General features: G+C 37.4%; 1 protein-coding gene across 3 annotated transcripts in view; it reads left to right on the top strand.

Annotated features, from left to right (window-relative positions):
• DPY19L4 (dpy-19 like 4) overlaps positions 1 to 12,716 on the top strand; it is a 61,685-nt gene extending 48,969 nt beyond the window's left edge. For all 3 annotated transcript variants that reach the window (XM_060393942.1, XM_004011832.6, XM_042254470.2), the window contains 3 exons: positions 427 to 559; positions 5,391 to 5,549; positions 7,522 to 12,716. In XM_060393942.1, the coding sequence (XP_060249925.1) occupies positions 427 to 559; positions 5,391 to 5,549; positions 7,522 to 7,686 (457 nt within the window). In that variant the 3' untranslated portion in view covers positions 7,687 to 12,716. The remainder of the gene's footprint in view (positions 1 to 426; positions 560 to 5,390; positions 5,550 to 7,521) is intronic.
• Positions 12,717 to 19,562: the final 6,846 nt, after the last annotated feature.

Below are 19,562 nucleotides of genomic sequence, written 5' to 3'. Positions count from 1 at the left end.
CAGGAGGATAGGTAGATCTGGGAGGAGCTGGGTTTTGGTGGTTAGTATTTGCCAAAGATGAATTTGAGAATTCACAGCATCACCATTGAACTGTCACTGTCCCATTACCCTGCATTATCGCCACCTGACCTCGATGGCAGTAGGAGATGTGTTTACCCTCTCCCCTTCTCTGTCTTGAAAGCAGTGACCTTGTCCTCCCACCTCTCTTTTTAAAATATTTATCTTTAGCACTCTAAACAACTTCTGGCACATAATAACTGCTCATTTTTTTTAATGGATCCAAAAATGAAGTGAAATTAGAACTGATATTAAAACTTAAGTGTACAACCCATTTTAAGTTCCTTGGTATTTCAGAATTGATACAAATCGTCGAACTAAATAGTATACTTACCTTTTCAGTGTGTGAATCTTTATGGTTCTTTGCAGAAGGCAAGCTCCAGTTGCAGCTGTGTTTGCAGGAAGTCCACAATTAATGGGTGTGATTAAATTATGCACCGGATGGATGGTGACAAGCTTGCCTCTTTACAATGATGATGATCTTCTCAAGAGAAATGAAAACGTAAGGCATTTTATATTCTACATTGGGATCTTTTTTATATGACTTTTTAGTATGGTTTTACAATGATGTATATGTTCCTTGGGTTAGCTAGGAAAATCCAGACAATTTTAGAAGAGTTAATTAGTTTTAATTTTTTAAAAAGCTGTTTAGTACATTTAACCAAGAGGGACCAACATTAGAATATGAAGTTCTTTTATGAAAAGTATTGATATGTTTCTAGGAGAGACATTTCATTTCCCATAAGGCTCCAAGGGACTAATGTATAATAGTTTAAAAGGGAAACATTCTCTTTCAGAATTTCGTTCTCAATCAAATTATTGAAGGAAGGCTTCAGTTACTGTCTTTATATACTTTGTATTTCTAAGCCAAAATTCTATTATTGCTTATAAAGCACTGATTTAGTTTTCAGTATGGGCTGTTGTTAATAACTTAGTATATATAATATTTGTATGGTACCTAATTGCTTCTCTTTCAGAGAATTTATAATTTTGAATGTTTTGTTTGGATGTAAATAATAACTTCATATCTGAAGGTAGTGACCAGTTGAACCTAAGTTCTAAATATTCTGTTTTTCAATTGGAGAGAATTTCACATATATAGTTTTTAAGTATACGCTATGCTAAGTAGGAAGTATAGCAGTATAGAAGTTAGACTTAATAAAGAGGTTAGACTCTAAGAATCCAGTCTCTAGAATTAGAGTATCTGGACTCAAATGATACCTCTGCCATGTGCTAGCTTTGTGACCTTGAGCAAGTTTTTGAATCTGGAAATAATAGTTCTCACCCTCTACTTAGGAGAATTAAATAAGATAATACAGTCTGTCTGAAACAGTAAAATTTAAATGTTAGCTATTATAATTATGTACTGCTGCTGCTGCTAAGTCACTTCAGTCGTGTCCGACTCTATGTGACCCCATAGACGGTAGCCCACGAGGCTTCCCCATCCCTGGGATTCTCCAGGCAAGAACACTGGAGCGGGTTGCCATTTCCTTCTCCAATACATGAAAGTGAAAAGTGAAAGTGAAGTCACTCAATTGTGTCCGACTCTTTGCGACCCCATGGACTGCAGCCTACCAGACTCCTCCGTCCATGGGATTTTCCAGGCAAGAGTGCTGGAGTGGGTTGCCATTGCCTTCTCTGATAATTATGTACTATTAATATTATAATTCTTTGTGTACACACATTCACATATAATCACAGAAGGTACAGAGAGGAGTTCAAAAGCAGAAGCAAGTCAGTTCTGCCTACAAAAATCCAAGTCTTCATAAAGGGCATTCCTTTGATCGCAGATTTGAAGGATGACTTAGAAACTTGTTTGGAAAAAGAATACAATGATTCCAGATTGAAAAAGTCACAAGAGCCATGAAATTTGCTTGGCCATGAAACTCGAAAATAAGAGGCCAAATTCTGAAGGACCTGGAAGGTCATACTTAAAATTTAGACTTACCCTCAAGGCATTTGGGAGTTATCAGAGACCTTTTATAAACCTAGGAATGGAATGCTTAGGAGTTATTAAGGTCATAGAACTGCTGAAGCAAGGGAGAGGTCAGAGATGGGAGGTCTACCTGGTAGTCATTTATCTAAGAGACAACCGCCACCTCTGATTAATATTTGCTGCACTTGAAAAGGTAGTGCTGCTTAGAAGACATATCGCAGCATATTCCTAAACTTAGTGTATGTCCCAGGCAAGAATACTGGAGTGGGTTGCTATTTCGTACTCCAGGGATCAAACCTGCGTCTCTTAGGTCTCCTGTATTGGCAGGCCCATGCTTTACCACTAGTGCCACCTGGGAAACTCCTTCCTAACCTTTATTTTTTGTGGATTTAAACCAACAGACTTTGACATGTCTTTGTTTTCTTTGTTGTTTTTTAATTTTTTTAAACAATTTTTATTGTTTTTCTAATTTAAAATAGAATTTCAGAATCACATGTAATTGGGTCAGAGTGCGAATTAACATTCTAGTTTGAATTAAATTTAAACATTTTAGAGTTTTCAGTTTTATATGAATAGAAACCAGTTTTTTTTCCCCAAAATCTTTATCTTTCTCTGTGGTGTCCAGTACATAGCAAAGTACTGAATAAATTTGTTTTTAAATTAAAATTCAAATTTAAGTCCATAAATGAGATCATATCATTTGAATTAGACACCACAATCTATAATTCATAACATGACTAATCTGTATAATCTCCTAGGCCACTGATTCTCAAACCTGGAATGACAGTGTCCCCAGAGGACATTTGGCAGTGTCTGGAGACATTTTCTGTTGTTACAGCTGGAGGGAGGGGTTCTACAGGGACCTAGAGGGTAGAGACCAGGGAGTGCCTAAACATCCTTCAGTGTGCAGAACGGCCTCCTTTTGGTCCCAACAAAGAATTATGTGGCCCAAAATGTTAATAGCGCCAAAGTTGAGAAATTGCACCTGAGTCTAACAGTAATGTTATTGCCATTGCATCAAAGTCGTTTTTTTTTTTTTTACATGCCCCAGTAGTATGTTACAGTTTCCCTAGACTTGAAAATAAATAAAAATTATATAAAATACACAAATAAGTATTAAACTCAATAGGATAGAACCATTCACATGAACTTACTTAGCAGGTGAAGTGAGTGAGAAACTTCCTCTTGATGTAGTCACATTCTGTATCCCACAGAATGAGTATCTAGCATGTCAGTGGACATTGACCTGAAGTTGCTGGATAGACAGCAACCAAAACATGTCGTCAGCAGCTGCTGAATATCCTGCAGATAGACTGGGATCTTGTCCAGTCTAGATTACAAACCTCAGGATTTTCAGGACAGTCTGTGATACTTTTGGCCTAACTTTTATGGCTTTTCCAAGTTTAGCATTTCAGAAAAACTGAAAAAAATGTATTATCTATTGTAATAAGATGCAGAGCTAATTATCTAATAAGGTCAGCAAAATTATAATGAAAAACACCATGTAATCAAGGCATGGGTTTTAAGCATGCCTATTCTTTCAGTCATCTCACACGCTAGTAAAGTAATGCTCAAAATTCTCCAAGCCAGGCTTCAGCAGTACATGAACCATGAACTTCCAGATGTTCAAGCTGGTTTTAGAAAAGGCAGAGGAACCAGAGATCAAATTGCCAACATCCACTGGATCATGGAAAAAGCAAGAGAGTTCCAGAAAAACATCTATTTCTGCTTTATTGACTATGCCAAAGCCTTTGACTGTGTGGATCACAATAAACTGGAAAATCCTGAAAGAGATGGGAATACCAGACCACCTGACCTGCCCCTTGAGAAACCTATATGCAGGTCAGGAAGCAACAGTTAGAACTGGACATGGAACAACAGACTGGCTGCAAATAGGAAAAGGAGTACATCGAAGCTGTATATTGTTACTCTGCTTATTTAACTTCTATGCAGAGTACATCATGAGAAACGCTGGGCTGAAGAAGCACAAGCTGGAATCAAGATTGCTGGGAGAAATATCAGTAACCTCAGATATGCAGACGACATCACCCTTATGGCAGAAAGTGAAGAGGAACTAAAAGCCTCTTGATGAAAGTGAAAGAGGAGAGTGAAAAAGTTGGCTTAAAGCTCAACATTCAGAAAACTAAGATCATGGCCTCTGGTCCCATCACTTCATGGGAAATAGATGGGGAAACAGTGGAAACAGTGTCGGACTTTATTTTCAGGGCTCCAAAATCACTGGGGATGGTGGTTGCAGCCATGAAATTAAAAGACACTTACTCCTTAGAAGGAAAGTTATGGCCAACTTAGATAGTGTATTCAAAAGCAGAGACATTACTTTGCCAACAAAGGTCTGTCTAGTCAAGGCTATGGTTTTTACTGTGGTCATGTATGGATGTGAGAGTTGGACTGTGAGGAAAGCTGAGCACTGAAGAATTGATGCTTTTGAACTGTAGTGTTGGAGAAGACTCTTGAGAGTCCCTTGGGCTGCAAGGAGATCCAACCAGTTCATCCTAAAGGAGATCAGTCCTGGGTGTTCATTGAAAGGACTGATGCTGAAGCTGAAACTTCAGTACGTTTGCCACCTCATGCGAAGAGTTGACTCAATGGAAAAGACCCTAATGCTGGGAGGGCTTGGGGGCAGGAGGAGAAGGGGATAACAGAGGATGAGATGGCTGGGTGACATCACTGACTCGATGGACATGAGTTTAGGTAAACTCCGGGAGTTGTTGATGGACAGGGAGGCATTATACTAACTGAAGTAAGTCAGATAGAAAAAGACAAATACTGTATGATATCACTGATTTATGGAATCTAAAAAAGCTGACCTCATAGAAACAGAGAGGAGTTGTGGTTGCCAGGGGTTGAGAGACCTCGAGAAATGAGATATTGGTCAAAGAGTACAAACTTCTAGTTATAAGATGAATAAATTCTAGGGATCTAATATACAGCATGGTAATTGGAGTTAATAATACTGTATTGTGGATTTGAAAGTTGTTGGGAATAGATCTTAGATGTTTTCCCCACACAAAAAATGGTGATTATGTAACATGATGCAAATATTAGCTAAAGCTATGGTGCTAAATTATTTTGCAGCATATGAGCTTATCAAATAAACATGTTGTATACCTTAAGCTCATACACAATACTGTATGTGAATTATATCTCAGTAACATTGGGGGAAAATGGACAAAGGACTTGAATGTATATTTCTCTAAAGAAGATATGCAAGTAGCCGAGAGCAGATGAACATAAGCTTGCTGAGGACAGGAATCAAGTCTTAGTGAATATCTTTATTTTGCACAGATAGTACGAAGAACATAGTAGATGCTCAGTGTTTGATAAATAGAAGTTTAAAACGTCTTTTAAAGTTGTTGTTTTAATTATTTTCTTTCAGATCTATCAAATCTATTCAAAGCGATCTGCTGAGGATATTTATAAAATACTGACATCGTACAAGGCTAGTTACCTAATAGTAGAAGATGCTATCTGCAATGAAGTGGGAACCATGAGAGGCTGTCGGGTTAAAGATTTATTAGACATTGCAAATGGCCATGTAAGTAACCATTTGTAAAATTTTAATTACTTTTTAATTACTAAAGTCAGAAAAATGACTATTTAAACTTAAAATAGTAACAGTGTGTGCATGTGCTCAGTCACGCCCGACTTTGCAACCCTGTGGACTGCAGCCCGCCAGGCTCCTCTGTCCATGGGATTTCCAGGCAAGAATACTGGAGTGGGTTGCCATTTCCTTCTCTAGAGATGTAACAGTTGGGGACCTTATGAAACATAGGTTGAAGTGTTTTTGCAATGTACAAAAGAAAAGTTGGACAATTTTACAAAAAAAAAACGAACAATTTTATCAATACCTGGGCTCATTAGTTGCCTGTACTTGTACCTGTTCTACATTTAGGAACAAAAGATGAATTATGATTTTAACATTGTAATATAAAAAGCAGCTGGTTGTTATAGTCTTACGTTGAGAAATTTCTTATAATTTGATTCTTATCTAGAAAAATTGTTTATTAAATTAACATAGTCTTGTACATTGAGCCCCTGTTATCCTCAGAATTAGTGTATTCAAAACTATTTTAGTTGTTAGGATTTAACTGTATTTTCAGTTTTCATTGATTTTGCTATTTTACCAAGCTGTGTTAATCTCAGCCTACAGTGTATATACTATATACCTAGCAACTGAGACTGACAGGGGAGTCAGTATATCTGTATGATATATGACAGTATGTCAGTATCTCCCAGTTTGTAATCTGGTAATGAGGCACTAGAAAGGGTACCTGTACTCCTGGGAAAGTTGGGGGTGGAGGATCTTAAAGTTTAGTAGATCATTCTTATTTAGATTACGTATTCTATTCAGACTGCAGCCAAGACTTCTCTGTCTCTTCCTAATTAAATAGCTTTGTCATAATCATCCCATACCAGTTTGTAGGTGAGAAATTAGTTTGTTGCTTTGGGGTTTTTTTGGCCATGCTGCGAGGCATGTGGGATCTTAGTTCCCCACATACCAAACCTGTGCCCTTGCCAAGAGAGTCTAGAGAAATGACCTCCTAGTCTTATGAACTTATTCTGTTTTCTGCTGCATGTATTTTGAATCTTCTCTCTTGGTACTTGATGTCTGTGATCTTTGGCTTAATTGGTGACAAAATGGAACTTTATTAAACATCAAGTATTTGGTAATAACAGTAGGAGATGGCAACCCACTCCAGTATCCTTGCCTGAAAAATCCCATGGACAGAGGAGCCTGGCAGGCAACAGTCTGTGGGGTTGCAAAGAGTCAGACACTACTGAGCGACTCAGCACACACACATTTAGTGATTACTGCTGTATTGCTGTCTACTGTCTGGAGTTTTATTCTGCTCTTGGACACCCTCTTGCTCCTGGACACCCTCTTGCTCCATTTTGAAGGTCAGGTTACTTCTTTCATGTAATTCCAGGCATAGGCTTAAAGCTGATCTCTTCTTTTATTCTTAAAGTTGATTCTCTGACATCTCTCCAAAGCATTAGAATAATAGTTAGTGTTTTTATTGTAGAAAACTCTTTGAGCTAGCTAGGCTATCTTAGTGAACCTCGTTAAAGTGAAAATGTAAAGGATTTACTGATTAGTCACAGAAACTTAGTGTTATGAGTCAGTTGTGCACAAGGAGAAGAATATGAACATACATTAAGAATATATGTCCATTTCTCAGCTTCGGTAGGCTCCATAAGATTCTTCAGGTGAATGATAATAGACTATGGAGACATAGCCTTCTAAATTTTAGGAATAAATCTTTTAAAAATTGGAAAACACTTTATGCTGGTTTCTCAGTCTCAGGGGGAAGCTCAAGAATTTAGTGAACATGGTAACTCTTATGAAGAGGCTTTTATTTGCTGAACAATATGAGATATTTGCTAACCAATGTGAAATACTCCATATTTAACAAAAATATATCGATTTTATATAAATATAGTCACTTGTACCTTGATTGCATTTCTCCTATAACCTTTTCAACATTATGCTTCGTATCATTTGATAGGTGGTTTGTGAAGAAGGTGACAAGTTAACCTACTCAAAACATGGACGATTTTGTCATGAGGTCAAAATTAACTATTCTCCCTATATGAATTATTTCACTAGAGTATACTGGAACAGATCCTACTTTGTATATAAAATCAACACTGTGATATCCTTTCAGTCTTGAAAAATAGCAGAGCCTTCATATCAAAGACTTATATACCACCTGAAGTAAAGTACAATTTTCTTCTACCTACGTGGTGTCTTTTGGAAATCAGAGTGTGGACATTGAAATGTTGCTGCTGATTTTCCCTCCTGCTGTTAACTGGATCTACAGTTCTCTGGGGGAAAGAAGATCAAACATTACTGTCCTTCGGTAAAATGTCAAATCTGCCACTCTGCAGTATTCCAGCCAGGTGTTTTCCTTATTGCTATGATTTTACCTTCCAAACTGTTGTAAAATTTTCCTCATAAATCTTTCCATCATAACGTTAGTCTTGAATTTGAATGTGTTCAAGGTCAGAGTATGTCTCAAACATAACATTTAACAAATACTTAATGTGATATAATTACAGAATAGAAGGAATGAATTATCCTTACCCTCAAGGCAGTTTCTGAAGGTATTTCATGATGTATAATAGAGCTGAAATAAAAAACTAATTTAAATGTTCACTGAGAATTTGTGGCATTTAAATTAAAATGGAAATTATATAAAGGAAAGTGATTTTTAAGGATATACATTAAGATATATCCAGATTTTCCATGATATAGCTCTCATCATCTGCTGCTTATATGTGAGCACTTTCTTAATAATATATTGTGCTTGATATTATATTTCACTACATTATGACTATTAAGTGCTTAGTTTTTTCACTTATGCCCATAAATTGGATACCAACTTAATCATGATGAAACAGTTAACTCTTGTTACCTATGTATTTTTTTAAAACAGACATTTAAAAGAATGATGCTTTAAGTTAAAAAATAAGGAAAAAAATAAAAGACCATTCAAGGTTTTTAAAAATATGGATATGGAATATATAATCTATTCACGTGTTATCTATTGAAGTATGAAGTAAAAACTTAAATCTTTATCAGAATGAGAATATGTCCACTAAAGTGAGCAGCAGTTTCTGGAGATACGTGTAGATGCTGTTTAACATGCCTCTGCATAGAGAAGCATTTGTGATAAAACACAACTGCTGTTCCTTGTGAAATGGTGATATGGTTTTCAGCATGAACAACAAAATGACAATTATCGTGTAATTCACAGCACAGTTCCACAGTCTGTGTTCCTTTTCAAATTTTTAATCATATTTAAAAGAAATTATGAAATGATTAATTTGGCCTTATAAAGAGTTTCAGGATGGGTGTATCACTTTAATAAGGTGGGATGCAGGTTTAGTTTTACCTTACACACCTGTTAAGTGAACAGATTTAAAATTTTTCCACTGGTTAGAGTACTGCAAAAATTGCAGTTTCATCACTCTAAAATTACTATATTAGAAAGGAGCATCTTTCCATTATCTTTATGTTCTGTAATATATCTTTTAAAAGTACAAGAGCTCATGCATTCTTAGACTAACTCAGATGTTTTGTTCTTTTGGAGCTTAAGAATTGTTTGACGGCAGTATCATATGTCTGGTGTGTTAGCTTTATTGGCTCTCCTGTCATGCTTTTATGTAATGTTTAGCAATTATATTAAGATAGCTACAGGCAGGCTATTTCAGCTTCTCTGTACATCTTAATAGTGAGTCACTAGTATTTAGCTTCAAGCCTTATAGAAATATTACCATAGTTACCTAAGTACACAGTGTACAGAAGTACATGGTAGTACTTATGATTAGATGCAGCATGTAAAACAATGTAATTGAAAAGATGGCTGGCATATTTTGAAAGGGATATAGAACAACCTACTTTCTATGTAGCATGAAATATTTAATTGAATTTTTACTGATCTATTTTATGATCAAATATGCTGAATTTTTATTGTTGTGTGTTTTTTGTTTTTGACATATTAGTAAGTTGCTTTTGCGTCTATCAACTAATTTCTTAAAATAGGTTTGGAGCAGCTTTTAATTGAATTTTTTAAGTAATGAATTTTTCATTTAGCATCAGTTGAGAAGAAAAATGTGAGCTTTATTATAAAAATAATAATACTGGGTATGGAAGATAAGCTTATTTGCTTCTATTTTAGCTCTAGTTAGAACAGTAGTGCTAGAAAACTTGAGCATTTAATTAATTTCCATACTTATTTGTAGAGTAACAAATGATTAAGAATTCTGCAAGTAATTCTTTTTGGGTTAGGTTTGACAGTAGAGATCTACTGTGAAAGGGGAGAAGTTTATGGGCTTGGGGCGGAAGGAATTTCTCAAAGAAATACAAAACATACTTCGCCCTTGATGTTGCAACACCATGGAAATAAGTGCCTTAACCTCCTTATTTCAAAGTTTACATTTTATTATTAAAAAATTATCAATTTATTTCAATTTCATAAGAAAATTTTGGTACCTTTTCCGTCATCATTAAGCACAGAGAAAGAATCCTCAGTATGCTATTTTCACTATTAACTTTAATTCATTAGGAACTGAATCTTTGTGAAAGGTAGTAATGGGATTTCTAGCCTGCTAAATTAATTTACTTAGCTTCCCAAATGCCAAACAATCCAACAGATAAAACTTACTTGATAAGATGTATGATATTGACTGTGCTGGTTTATGTTTTCTGACTTCGGCATCTGTGTTAGACTGGTAGAGTTTTACCACTTAGGGAGTGTGCATTGCACTTATAAATTTTTTTCTTCATTACTTTCTGAGTATATAGACAGCATGTATTTTTGGGACATTAACTCAAATTGTTAAAAGCCTAATATAACACTCTTCCATATAGTCTAGATTGACTAAAGGAAAAGGAAATGGAGGTCAAAGTCTGTTACAAGTTGGGGCTGAAAAATATGCTTTAAAAGATAGGCTATTAATTTATTGAACAGCGAATAGCCATCTTATTAAACTTTGTCATTTTGGGGAAATCAATTGCTTTTTGCCTTTTTCTATTTTTGAGCTGTTAAAATATTTTGATGCCTTTTGGGGGTAAAAGTAGTGTCTCTCTTTATAAAATTATTGGGTTTTTAAAAGTTGTAGGTAAATCAGTTTTATTAAGTGCATGGATATTTAAAGGGCATTTAAATGAACTATTCTGTGCATTTAAGAACTTGTTCTAAAGCAAAATGACTACTGCATCTCAATCTATTTTCTCATTTGTCCCAGTTTTAAAAATATACTTTCTCTATTATTACTGTTTCCTGATTGTTTTAGATCCCAATATACATTAAAATTAGAGCCCTGAAAAGTTGCAACTAAAATTGAACAATTTCTTATTGAAATAATAGCTCATTATTTAGTTTTTGAATGTATAAAATTAATAATTTAAATAAAACTAGATGTGAAAATTACAAAGAAATATATTTGATTCAACTATTTTCCATCCATTAAGATTTCTAAACAATATATTTGTTTACCATAATTTTAGAAAAAGGACATTTTAGAACCAGATTTGCTGAATTTAGCACAAAGGACTTTCTGAGTCATTTCTGTTTTGTAAGTCTCTTAGAATTTGCACATTCTAATTTTGGCAAATATAATCTTATGTGCAGTTTTATAAGAGATACATTGAACATCTGACCACTATATTTAGTGGAATAATAGTATGAAAAAGAAACATGCATTCCATACTTCTAATGTACGACAATCTCATAAATAACCCTTTTGTATTTTAAATTAATAGCTTTGTACAGCTATTTAACAAAGATGAATACAACTGAATTTTTTTCTTTTTTTAAATTTATTTACTTTTAATTGGAGGATAATTGCTTTAGAATGCTGTGTTGGTTTCTGCTCTACAGCATTATGAATCAACCATAGGTATACATATATCCCTCCTTCTTAAACTCCCCTCCCTCCTTCCAACCCCATCCCACCCGTCTAGGTTGTCACACAGCATTGGGTTGAGCTCTCTGCATCATACAGCAGATTCCCACTGGCTATCTGTTTTGGTGGCTCAGCTGGTAAAGAATCCACTTGCAATGCGGAAGACTTGGGCTGGGAAAATTCCCTAGAGAAGGGAATGGCTACCCACTCCAGTACTCTGGCCTGGAGAATTCCACGGACTGTATAGTCCATGGTGTGGCCAAAAGTTGGACATTTCTGAGCAACTTTCACTTTCACTTTTCATCTGTTTTACATGTGGTGATGAATATGTTTCAGTGCCTCTCTCAGTTTGCTCCATCGTCTCCTTCCCGTGCTGTGTCCCTACATCTGTCCTCTATGTCTGCATCTCTATTGCTACACTACAAATAGGTTCATCAGTACCATCTTTCTAGATTCCCTATATATACATTCATGTACTATATTTGTATTTCTCACTCATACTTCACTCTGTATAACAGGCTCTAGGTTCATCCACCTTTCTAGAACGAACCCAAATTTGTTCCTTTTTATGGCTGAGTAATATTCCATTATATAAATATATATATATGTACATATATATCACAACTTCTTTGTCCATTCATCTCTCAGTGAACATCTAGGTTGCTTCCATGTCCCAGCTAATCTATCTAGTGCTGCAGTGAACCTTAGGGTACATGTGTCTTTTAGAATTGTGGTTTTCTCAGGGTAGATGCCCAGTAGTGGGATTTCTGAGTCATTTCTGGTCATTCCTAGTTTTTAAAGAAACCTCCATACTGTTCTGTATAGCCACGGTTCTCCATCGTGGCTGTATCAATTTACATTCCTGCCAGCAGTGCAAGAGTTCCCCTTCTCTCCACATCCTCCTCAGCGTGTATTGTTTGTAGATTTTTTGATGATGGCCATTCTGACCAGTCTGAGGTGATACCTCATTGTCGTTTTGATTTGCATTTCTCTAATAATTTAGCATTGTTGAGCATTTTTTTCATGTGTTTATTAGCCATCTAATATAATCGATTTTATGTATGTTGACTTTTGAATGGTGTCTACAACAATGTATATTTAGATTGTGTTCTTCCTGTAACTATTCTTTAAACAGAATCAAAGTTAATTTCAGTAAACATAAATCCTTTAAGAAAGTTGGGTTATAAACTAGTTTATAATATTAAATACTTTAATCAAGAATGAAATTATTTATTTCATGTTTAATTATACTCCTTGTTTTATTTCTATAATAAAATTCTTAGAATTTTAAGTTGTCTTTTATTTATGTATGAATCTTTTTTAGTTACAGCTTTGAGACATAATTTATATACCATACAGTTCACCATTTAAAGTGTACCTTTGAACAGTTCTTAGTATAATCAGAGTTGCGCAACTGTCATCACAATCAATTTTAGAATATTTTCATCACCCCAAAAAGAAACCTCACACCTTCTGTCTGCCACCTCCAACCACTTCGTCATCAGAGAACTTCTACTAATTTACTTTCCGTCTCTGGACAGAATGTTCTTTTAACATTTCACATAAATGGAATCATATAAACATGTGGTCTTTTGTGACTGACTTCTTTCGTTTAACATAGTGTTTTCAAAGTTCATTCATGTTGTTGTGTGTATTCTTTTTCATTGCCAAACAATATTCCACTGTATGGGTATACATCTATCCATTTTGTGCATCCATCCATTGATGGACATTTGGGTGGTTTCCACTTTTTTCAGCTATTATGAATTATGCTCTATGAATATTCATATACAAGTTTTTAGGTGGACATATGTTTTCATTTTTTTGGATATATGTCTAGAATTTCTTAGTCATATGATAACTGTGGTAACTGAGGACTTACTGGTAACTCTGACTTACTGTCAAAGTGGCTGTATTATTTTACAATTCTGACAATATATAAGGTTTCCAATTTCTCTACATCCTCGCCATCACTTGCTATTATCTTTCTTCTTGATTATAGGGATTCTAGTAAGGTGTGAAGTGAGGCATATCATTCTATTTTTAATCTGCATTTTCATAATATCTAATGATTTTGAACATATTTTCTTGTTTACTGATCATTTGAATATCTTCTTTGGAGTAATGTTTATTTAGAAATTGCCCTTTTTAAAATTGGGTTGTCTTTTTATTTTGGGGGGGCTCCAAAATCACTGCAGATGGTGACTGCAGCCATGAAATTAAAAGATGCTTACTCCTTGGAAGAAAAGTTATGACCAACCTAGATGGCATATTTAAAAGCAGAGACATTACTTTGCCAACAAAGGTCCAAAGGCTATGGTTTTTCCAGTGGTCATGTATGGATATGAGAGTTGGACTGTGAAGAAAGCTGAGCACCGAAGAACTGATGCTTTTAAACTGTGGTGTTGGAGAAGACTCTTGAGAGTCCCTTGGACTGCAAGGAGATCCAACCAGTCCATTCTGAAGGAGATCAGCCCTGGAATTTCTTTGGAAGGAATGATGCTAAAGCTGAAACTCCAGTACTTTGGCCACCTCATGTGAAGAGTTGACTCATTGGAAAAGACTCTGATGTTGGGAGGGGTTGGGGGCAGGAGGAGAAGGGGACGACAGAGGATGAGATGGCTGGATGGCATCACTGACTCGATGGATGTGAGTTTGAGTGAACTCTGGGAGTTGTTGATGGACAGGGAGACCTGGCGTGCTGCGATTCATGGGGTCGCAAAAAGTCGGACACGACTGAACGACTGAACTGAACTGGACTGAACTGTCTTTTTAGTATTGAATTGTAAAGGTGTTTTTAATTCTAGATTATGAATCCCTTAACAGATACGTAATTTGGGAATATAGTTGTCCGTTGGTATCCATGAGGGTTTTGTGCCAGGACCTCACCCTCTCCCCTCATTACCCATGTGTATCTGAATCTGTGGACAGATCCAGGACCCATAGGTTTCTTTATCCTCAGGTTCTACATCTATGGATTCAGCTAACTGCAGAACATAAACATAGTATATATTTATTGAAAATAACATCTGCATATAAATGGACCTGCATAATTCAAACTCATGTTTCCAAGGGTCGAGTGTGTAGTTGTTCCTTGATATCCACTGGGGAATTGGTTCCAGGAACCGTGCAGATACCCAAATCCACAGATGCTCAAGTAAGTCCCTTGTATAAAATAGCATAAAACAGTCACCCTTGTGTATCTGTGGATCTAGCATCTGCATACTCAATCAATCATGGCTTGGTTAAATCCAGGGATGAGGAGCCTGTGGATATGGAGGGCCAATTATATTTCCTTCCAATCAGTGGGTTCATTTCACTACACTGATAGTGCACAAATGCTTTTCATTTTGATTGTATTATTTTCACACTTGTTATTGATGATACCATTTTTACTTTGATGTGTTTGAAATAGATCTCCTTGCATGTGTCTTATTTGCAGTTTGTCGAGCTTCTTGGTTATATACATTGAGCTTTTTTTTTTTCTTTTTTTTAATCAAAGTTGTTAAGATGAAGCTAAAAAGAATTGAAATTCTGTGAGGTGGTGGAGATGTTAACTAACCTTTTTGTGGTAATCATTTTTGCAACATGTACTTATATAAAATCACTACGTTATGCACTTTAAACTCACACAGTGTTGTCAATTACTTCTCAATAAAGCTGGGAAAAAAAATCAAAGTTGGAACTTCTTATACTCCCATTATACATATGTTGGTGTGTTTAATGGTGACCTATGTTTCTCTGAGGTTCTGTTCAATTTTCTTCAGTTTGTTTTTCTCTCTGTTCTTTGCATGCATAATCTCTATTGTTTAATTATTCTGTCAGTTCAAATCTACTGTGAGCCCCTCTGCTGTTTTTCATTTCAGTTATTATATTTTTCAACTTCAGAATTTTCATTTGGTTTTTTTAAAGGGTAACTTCTTTCTCTTTAATAAGCTTTGTTTATAGCAACTCTGGAAATTGACATCCCCCTGTCCCCTGGTAAAGGCTCAGCTGGTAAAGAATCCGCCTGCAATGCAGGAGGACTGAGTTCAATCCCTGGGTTGGGAAGATCCCCTGGAGAAGGGAAAGGCTATCCACTCCAGTATTCTGGCCTGGAAAATTCCATGGACTACACAGTCCGTGGGGTCGCAAAGAGTCAGACATGACTGAGCGACTTTCACTTCACTCACTGTCCCTTGGAGCTTGTTAATTATAAACGGCTTGTTTATTTCTTTAGTGTTAGCTGGACTGTTTTAGTGATGTCTATTGCAGTGGAGTCTGTTAGTGGCCTCACATGTCACTGCCTTGAGCATGTACACAGATAGTCTTGAATGACAGTGATTTTTGTAGGGCTCCTTACCATCTCTTTCCTTGACCGTATCCAGCTGTTAAGTTCCCCTCGTCATCAGCTGATTGCTCTATTTAGTTTTCAACAATCCCTGGGGTATAAATCTCCACAACCAATTAAATCCTGGCTCTTTGAAGGATAGTGTCAGAGGACAACGTGGATTTATTCTTTTATTTATTTATTTTTATTTTTGGCTGCATGGAGTCTTCGATGCTCTACACAGGCTTTCTCTAGTTGTGGCAAGAAGGGGCTACTCTCTAGTTGCCGTGCGTGGGCTTCTCTTTGCGGTGGCTTTCTCTTGTTGCAGAGCAGAGGCTTTAGGATGTGTGAGCTTCAGTGAGTGAAAGTTGCTCAGTCATGTCTGACTCTTTGCGACCCCATGGACTATACATGGAATTCTCCAGGCCAGAATACTGGAGTGGGTAGCCTTTCCCTTCTCCAGGGTATCTTCCCAAGCCAGGGATCAAACCCAGGTCTCCCACATTGCAGGCGGATTCTTTCCCAGCTGAGCCACAAGGGTATCAGTAGTTGAAGCTTATCAGCTCTGGAGCATGGGTTCAGTAGTCGAGGCTTCTTGACATGCCTTTCCCAATTTGAAACTGTCTTACAAACTTGTTTTGCCTCTCGATGAAAGTGAAAGAGGAGAGTGAAAAAAGTTGGCTTAAAACTCAACATTCAGCAAACTAAGATCATGGCATCCGATCCCATCATTTAATGGCAAATAGATGGGGAAGCAATGGAAACAAGTGACAGACTTTATTTTGGGGGGCTCCAAAATCACTGCAGATGGTGACTGCAACCATGAAGTTAAAGGATGCTTTCTCCTTGGAAGAAAAGCTATGACCAACCTAGACAGCATATTAAAAAGCAGAGACGTTACTTTGCTGACAAAAGTCCATGTAGTCAAATGATGGTTTTCCCAGTAGTCATGCATGGATGTGAGAGTTGGACTATCAAGAGAGCTGAGCACTGAAGAATTGGTGCTTTTGAACTGTGATGTTGGAGAAAACTCTTGAGAGTCCCTTGGACTGCAAGGAGATCCAACCAGTCAATCCTAAAGGAAATTAGTCCTGAATATTCATTGGAGAGACTGATGCTGAATCTGAAACTCCAATACTTTGGCCACCAGATGCGAAGAACTGACCTCATTTGAAAAGACCCTGATGCTGGGAAAGATTGAAGGCAGAAGGAGAAGGGGATGACAGAGGAAGAGATGGTGGAATGGCATGACCAACTCGATGGACATGAGTTTGAGTAAGTTCTGGGAGTTGGTGATGGACAGGGAGGCCTGGTGTGCTTCAGTCCATGGGGTCCCAAAGAGTTGGACACGACTGAGTGACTGAACGGAACTGAACTTACAGAATTAGCTGGGGCAAGGGGGATCAGGGACCCACTGTTCTCATGTGCCATGCTTGAGGTAGAGTCTGTCTTCTGAAAGTGGGGACTAAGTGAAAGAAGGTAGTGAGCACCTCACTTCTTGGCTTCACTTGCTTGGAATTTAGCCCTCCAGAACACATGACTGAGGGAGATGAGAAATTCTGGTGGTTTGCTCCTCTCAGGAAGGTACTGTAGCCCCTGGTTGGTTACCGAGGGGCTGTTCACCCCTGAAGTGGCACTTCCATCATTCTGAGCTGGAGGGAAGAGGGAGGAATCCAATGCCACCTGAGTTCAAATGCTACAGACTCTGGGTGTTTTTATGGAGTTTCAACAAAGTTTTTTGAATAAATATTTCTTCATTTGCTATATGCCCTTAGGTCAATTTCCATAGACTTAAGTGGCTGTTGTTTTTTTTAAATTGTCATCACTTACATTTGTTTCTCAGGGGCCTCATGCTGCCATTCCAACTGTGGGAGTATATATTGTAACTTTAAAGCTATCACTGACCACAGAAAAATTTACAGGACATTTACAGTAGTTGCTAATCAACTTTCTCTCCTGGCAGTATCATTGGTAAAGGAATTAATAGAATTATTGCTTACCTGAAAACTTGTGGCTGGAAGTATTGAATGAGGGAATGGCTATTTGTCAGTCTGGTAAATTAAATTTTCTATAGAAATGAAAAAATAGGCTCAAGTAATTGCTGCAAATACTCAGTTATAATACTGTTTAGTGGATTTCATAACCACAGTGACAAAGTACAGGGAAATAAGGATAATTGGGTCATTGGTGGGAAAGAGAAATTAGATTTTAAGTAAAACATTTTAAGTTCCTGATATGTAGCTAGTGTTTTGTAAATATATTTCTATCTCACATTAACCTTTTGTCCAGTTTCTAATACATAGCAATGTAAGTACTTTCACAGCCCCTATATATACAGTATTGTCTTTTAAAAAGCATTAAGTATTGCATTAGAAATTAATGCTTTAAGAGTTAGCCCTAAAGTATGAGCTTATTAAATAAAATATATTGGAGTAACTAGCAATATATATTTACACAATTCTAACGTCTAGTCAAGGCTATGGTTTTTCCTGTGGTCATGTATGGATGTGAGAGTTGGACTGTGAAGAAGGCTGAGCGCCGAAGAATTGATGCTTTTGAACTGTGGTGTTGGAGAAGACTCTTGAGAGTCCCTTGGACTGCAAGGAGATCCAACCAGTCCATTCTAAAGGAGATCAGCACTGGGATTTCTTTGGAAGGAATGATGCTGAATCTGAAACTCCAGTACTTTGGCCACCTCATGCAAAGAGTTGACTCATTGGAAAAGACTCTGATGTTGGGAGGGGTTGGGGGCAGGAGGAGAAGGGGACGACCCAGGATGAGGTGGCTGGATGGCATCACCGACTTGATGGACATGAGTCTGAGTGAACTCTGGGAGTTGGTGATGGACAGGGAGGCCTGGCGTGCTGCAGTCCATGGGGTTGCAAAGAGTCGGACACGACTGAGCGACTGAACTGAACTGAACATGTCAGCATATTGCCATGGTAACAGTTACCAATGAGCTAACTCATTGGAAAAGACCCTGATGCTGAGAAAGATTAAAGGCAGGGGGAGAAGGGGACTACAGAGGACAAGATGGTTGGGTGGCATCACTGACTCGATGGACATGCATTTGAGCCTCTGGGAGATGGTGAAGGACAGGGAAGCCTGGCGTGCTGCAGTCCATGGGATCGCAGAGAATCAGACATGGCTGAAAGACTGAAAACCAACAACATCGGTTAGTTAGCTCTGCTTATTCATTTCTCGCTCTTTTATCATTTACTTTGGTTTGGCCTATTCCTAAATCTGGGTCATGACATCGTTTCAGCCTCAACTTTTTTTTTAAATTTCCTTGATCTGTTATTTCAAGTTTCTGAGAGAGGGAATCTGGCCCAGCTTGAGTTTTTGGACTAGACCACCAGGCATACCTAGAAGGTCATACAGCAAATAATTTAAGGCTAGATTTGCTCCCTTGGCTGGCTTTTGGCATTTACCACAGGTTTATGGAAATGGGAAATCTAGGAGATGGGGACCTCTTGGCAGTACTGGGCAGCAGCCTTGGCCCAAGAGGTTCTGAGTCTGGGACCTGGGACCCTTTGCTGCAGTGCTGTAAATCTTGTACCTGGACAAGTATCTACTTCAGCTACAAAGCACAAAGAAATTATAAGCAACTAAGAATGACTGTGTATGCGATTTGGGGCAAATTAAAAAAAAAAACCCCACACACCAAACTGCCACTTCTAAAGACCCTGGAGCAAAAACTGTACTCCACATGCCCCCTGCACACACCACCACCAAAAGGATGGGCAATACACCTGAGCCACCCCTCAGGCCCCATATGTGGACATGCTCATACCATCACCCCATGTAAGGAAACTGTTGCTTGTAATA

This window comes from Ovis aries, chromosome 9, assembly GCF_016772045.2.
Source record: "Ovis aries strain OAR_USU_Benz2616 breed Rambouillet chromosome 9, ARS-UI_Ramb_v3.0, whole genome shotgun sequence".
Classification (NCBI taxonomy): Eukaryota; Metazoa; Chordata; class Mammalia; order Artiodactyla; family Bovidae; genus Ovis; species Ovis aries.
The sequence above is the reverse complement of the archived record's forward strand: the minus strand, read 5'-3'. Positions and strand labels throughout refer to the sequence as shown.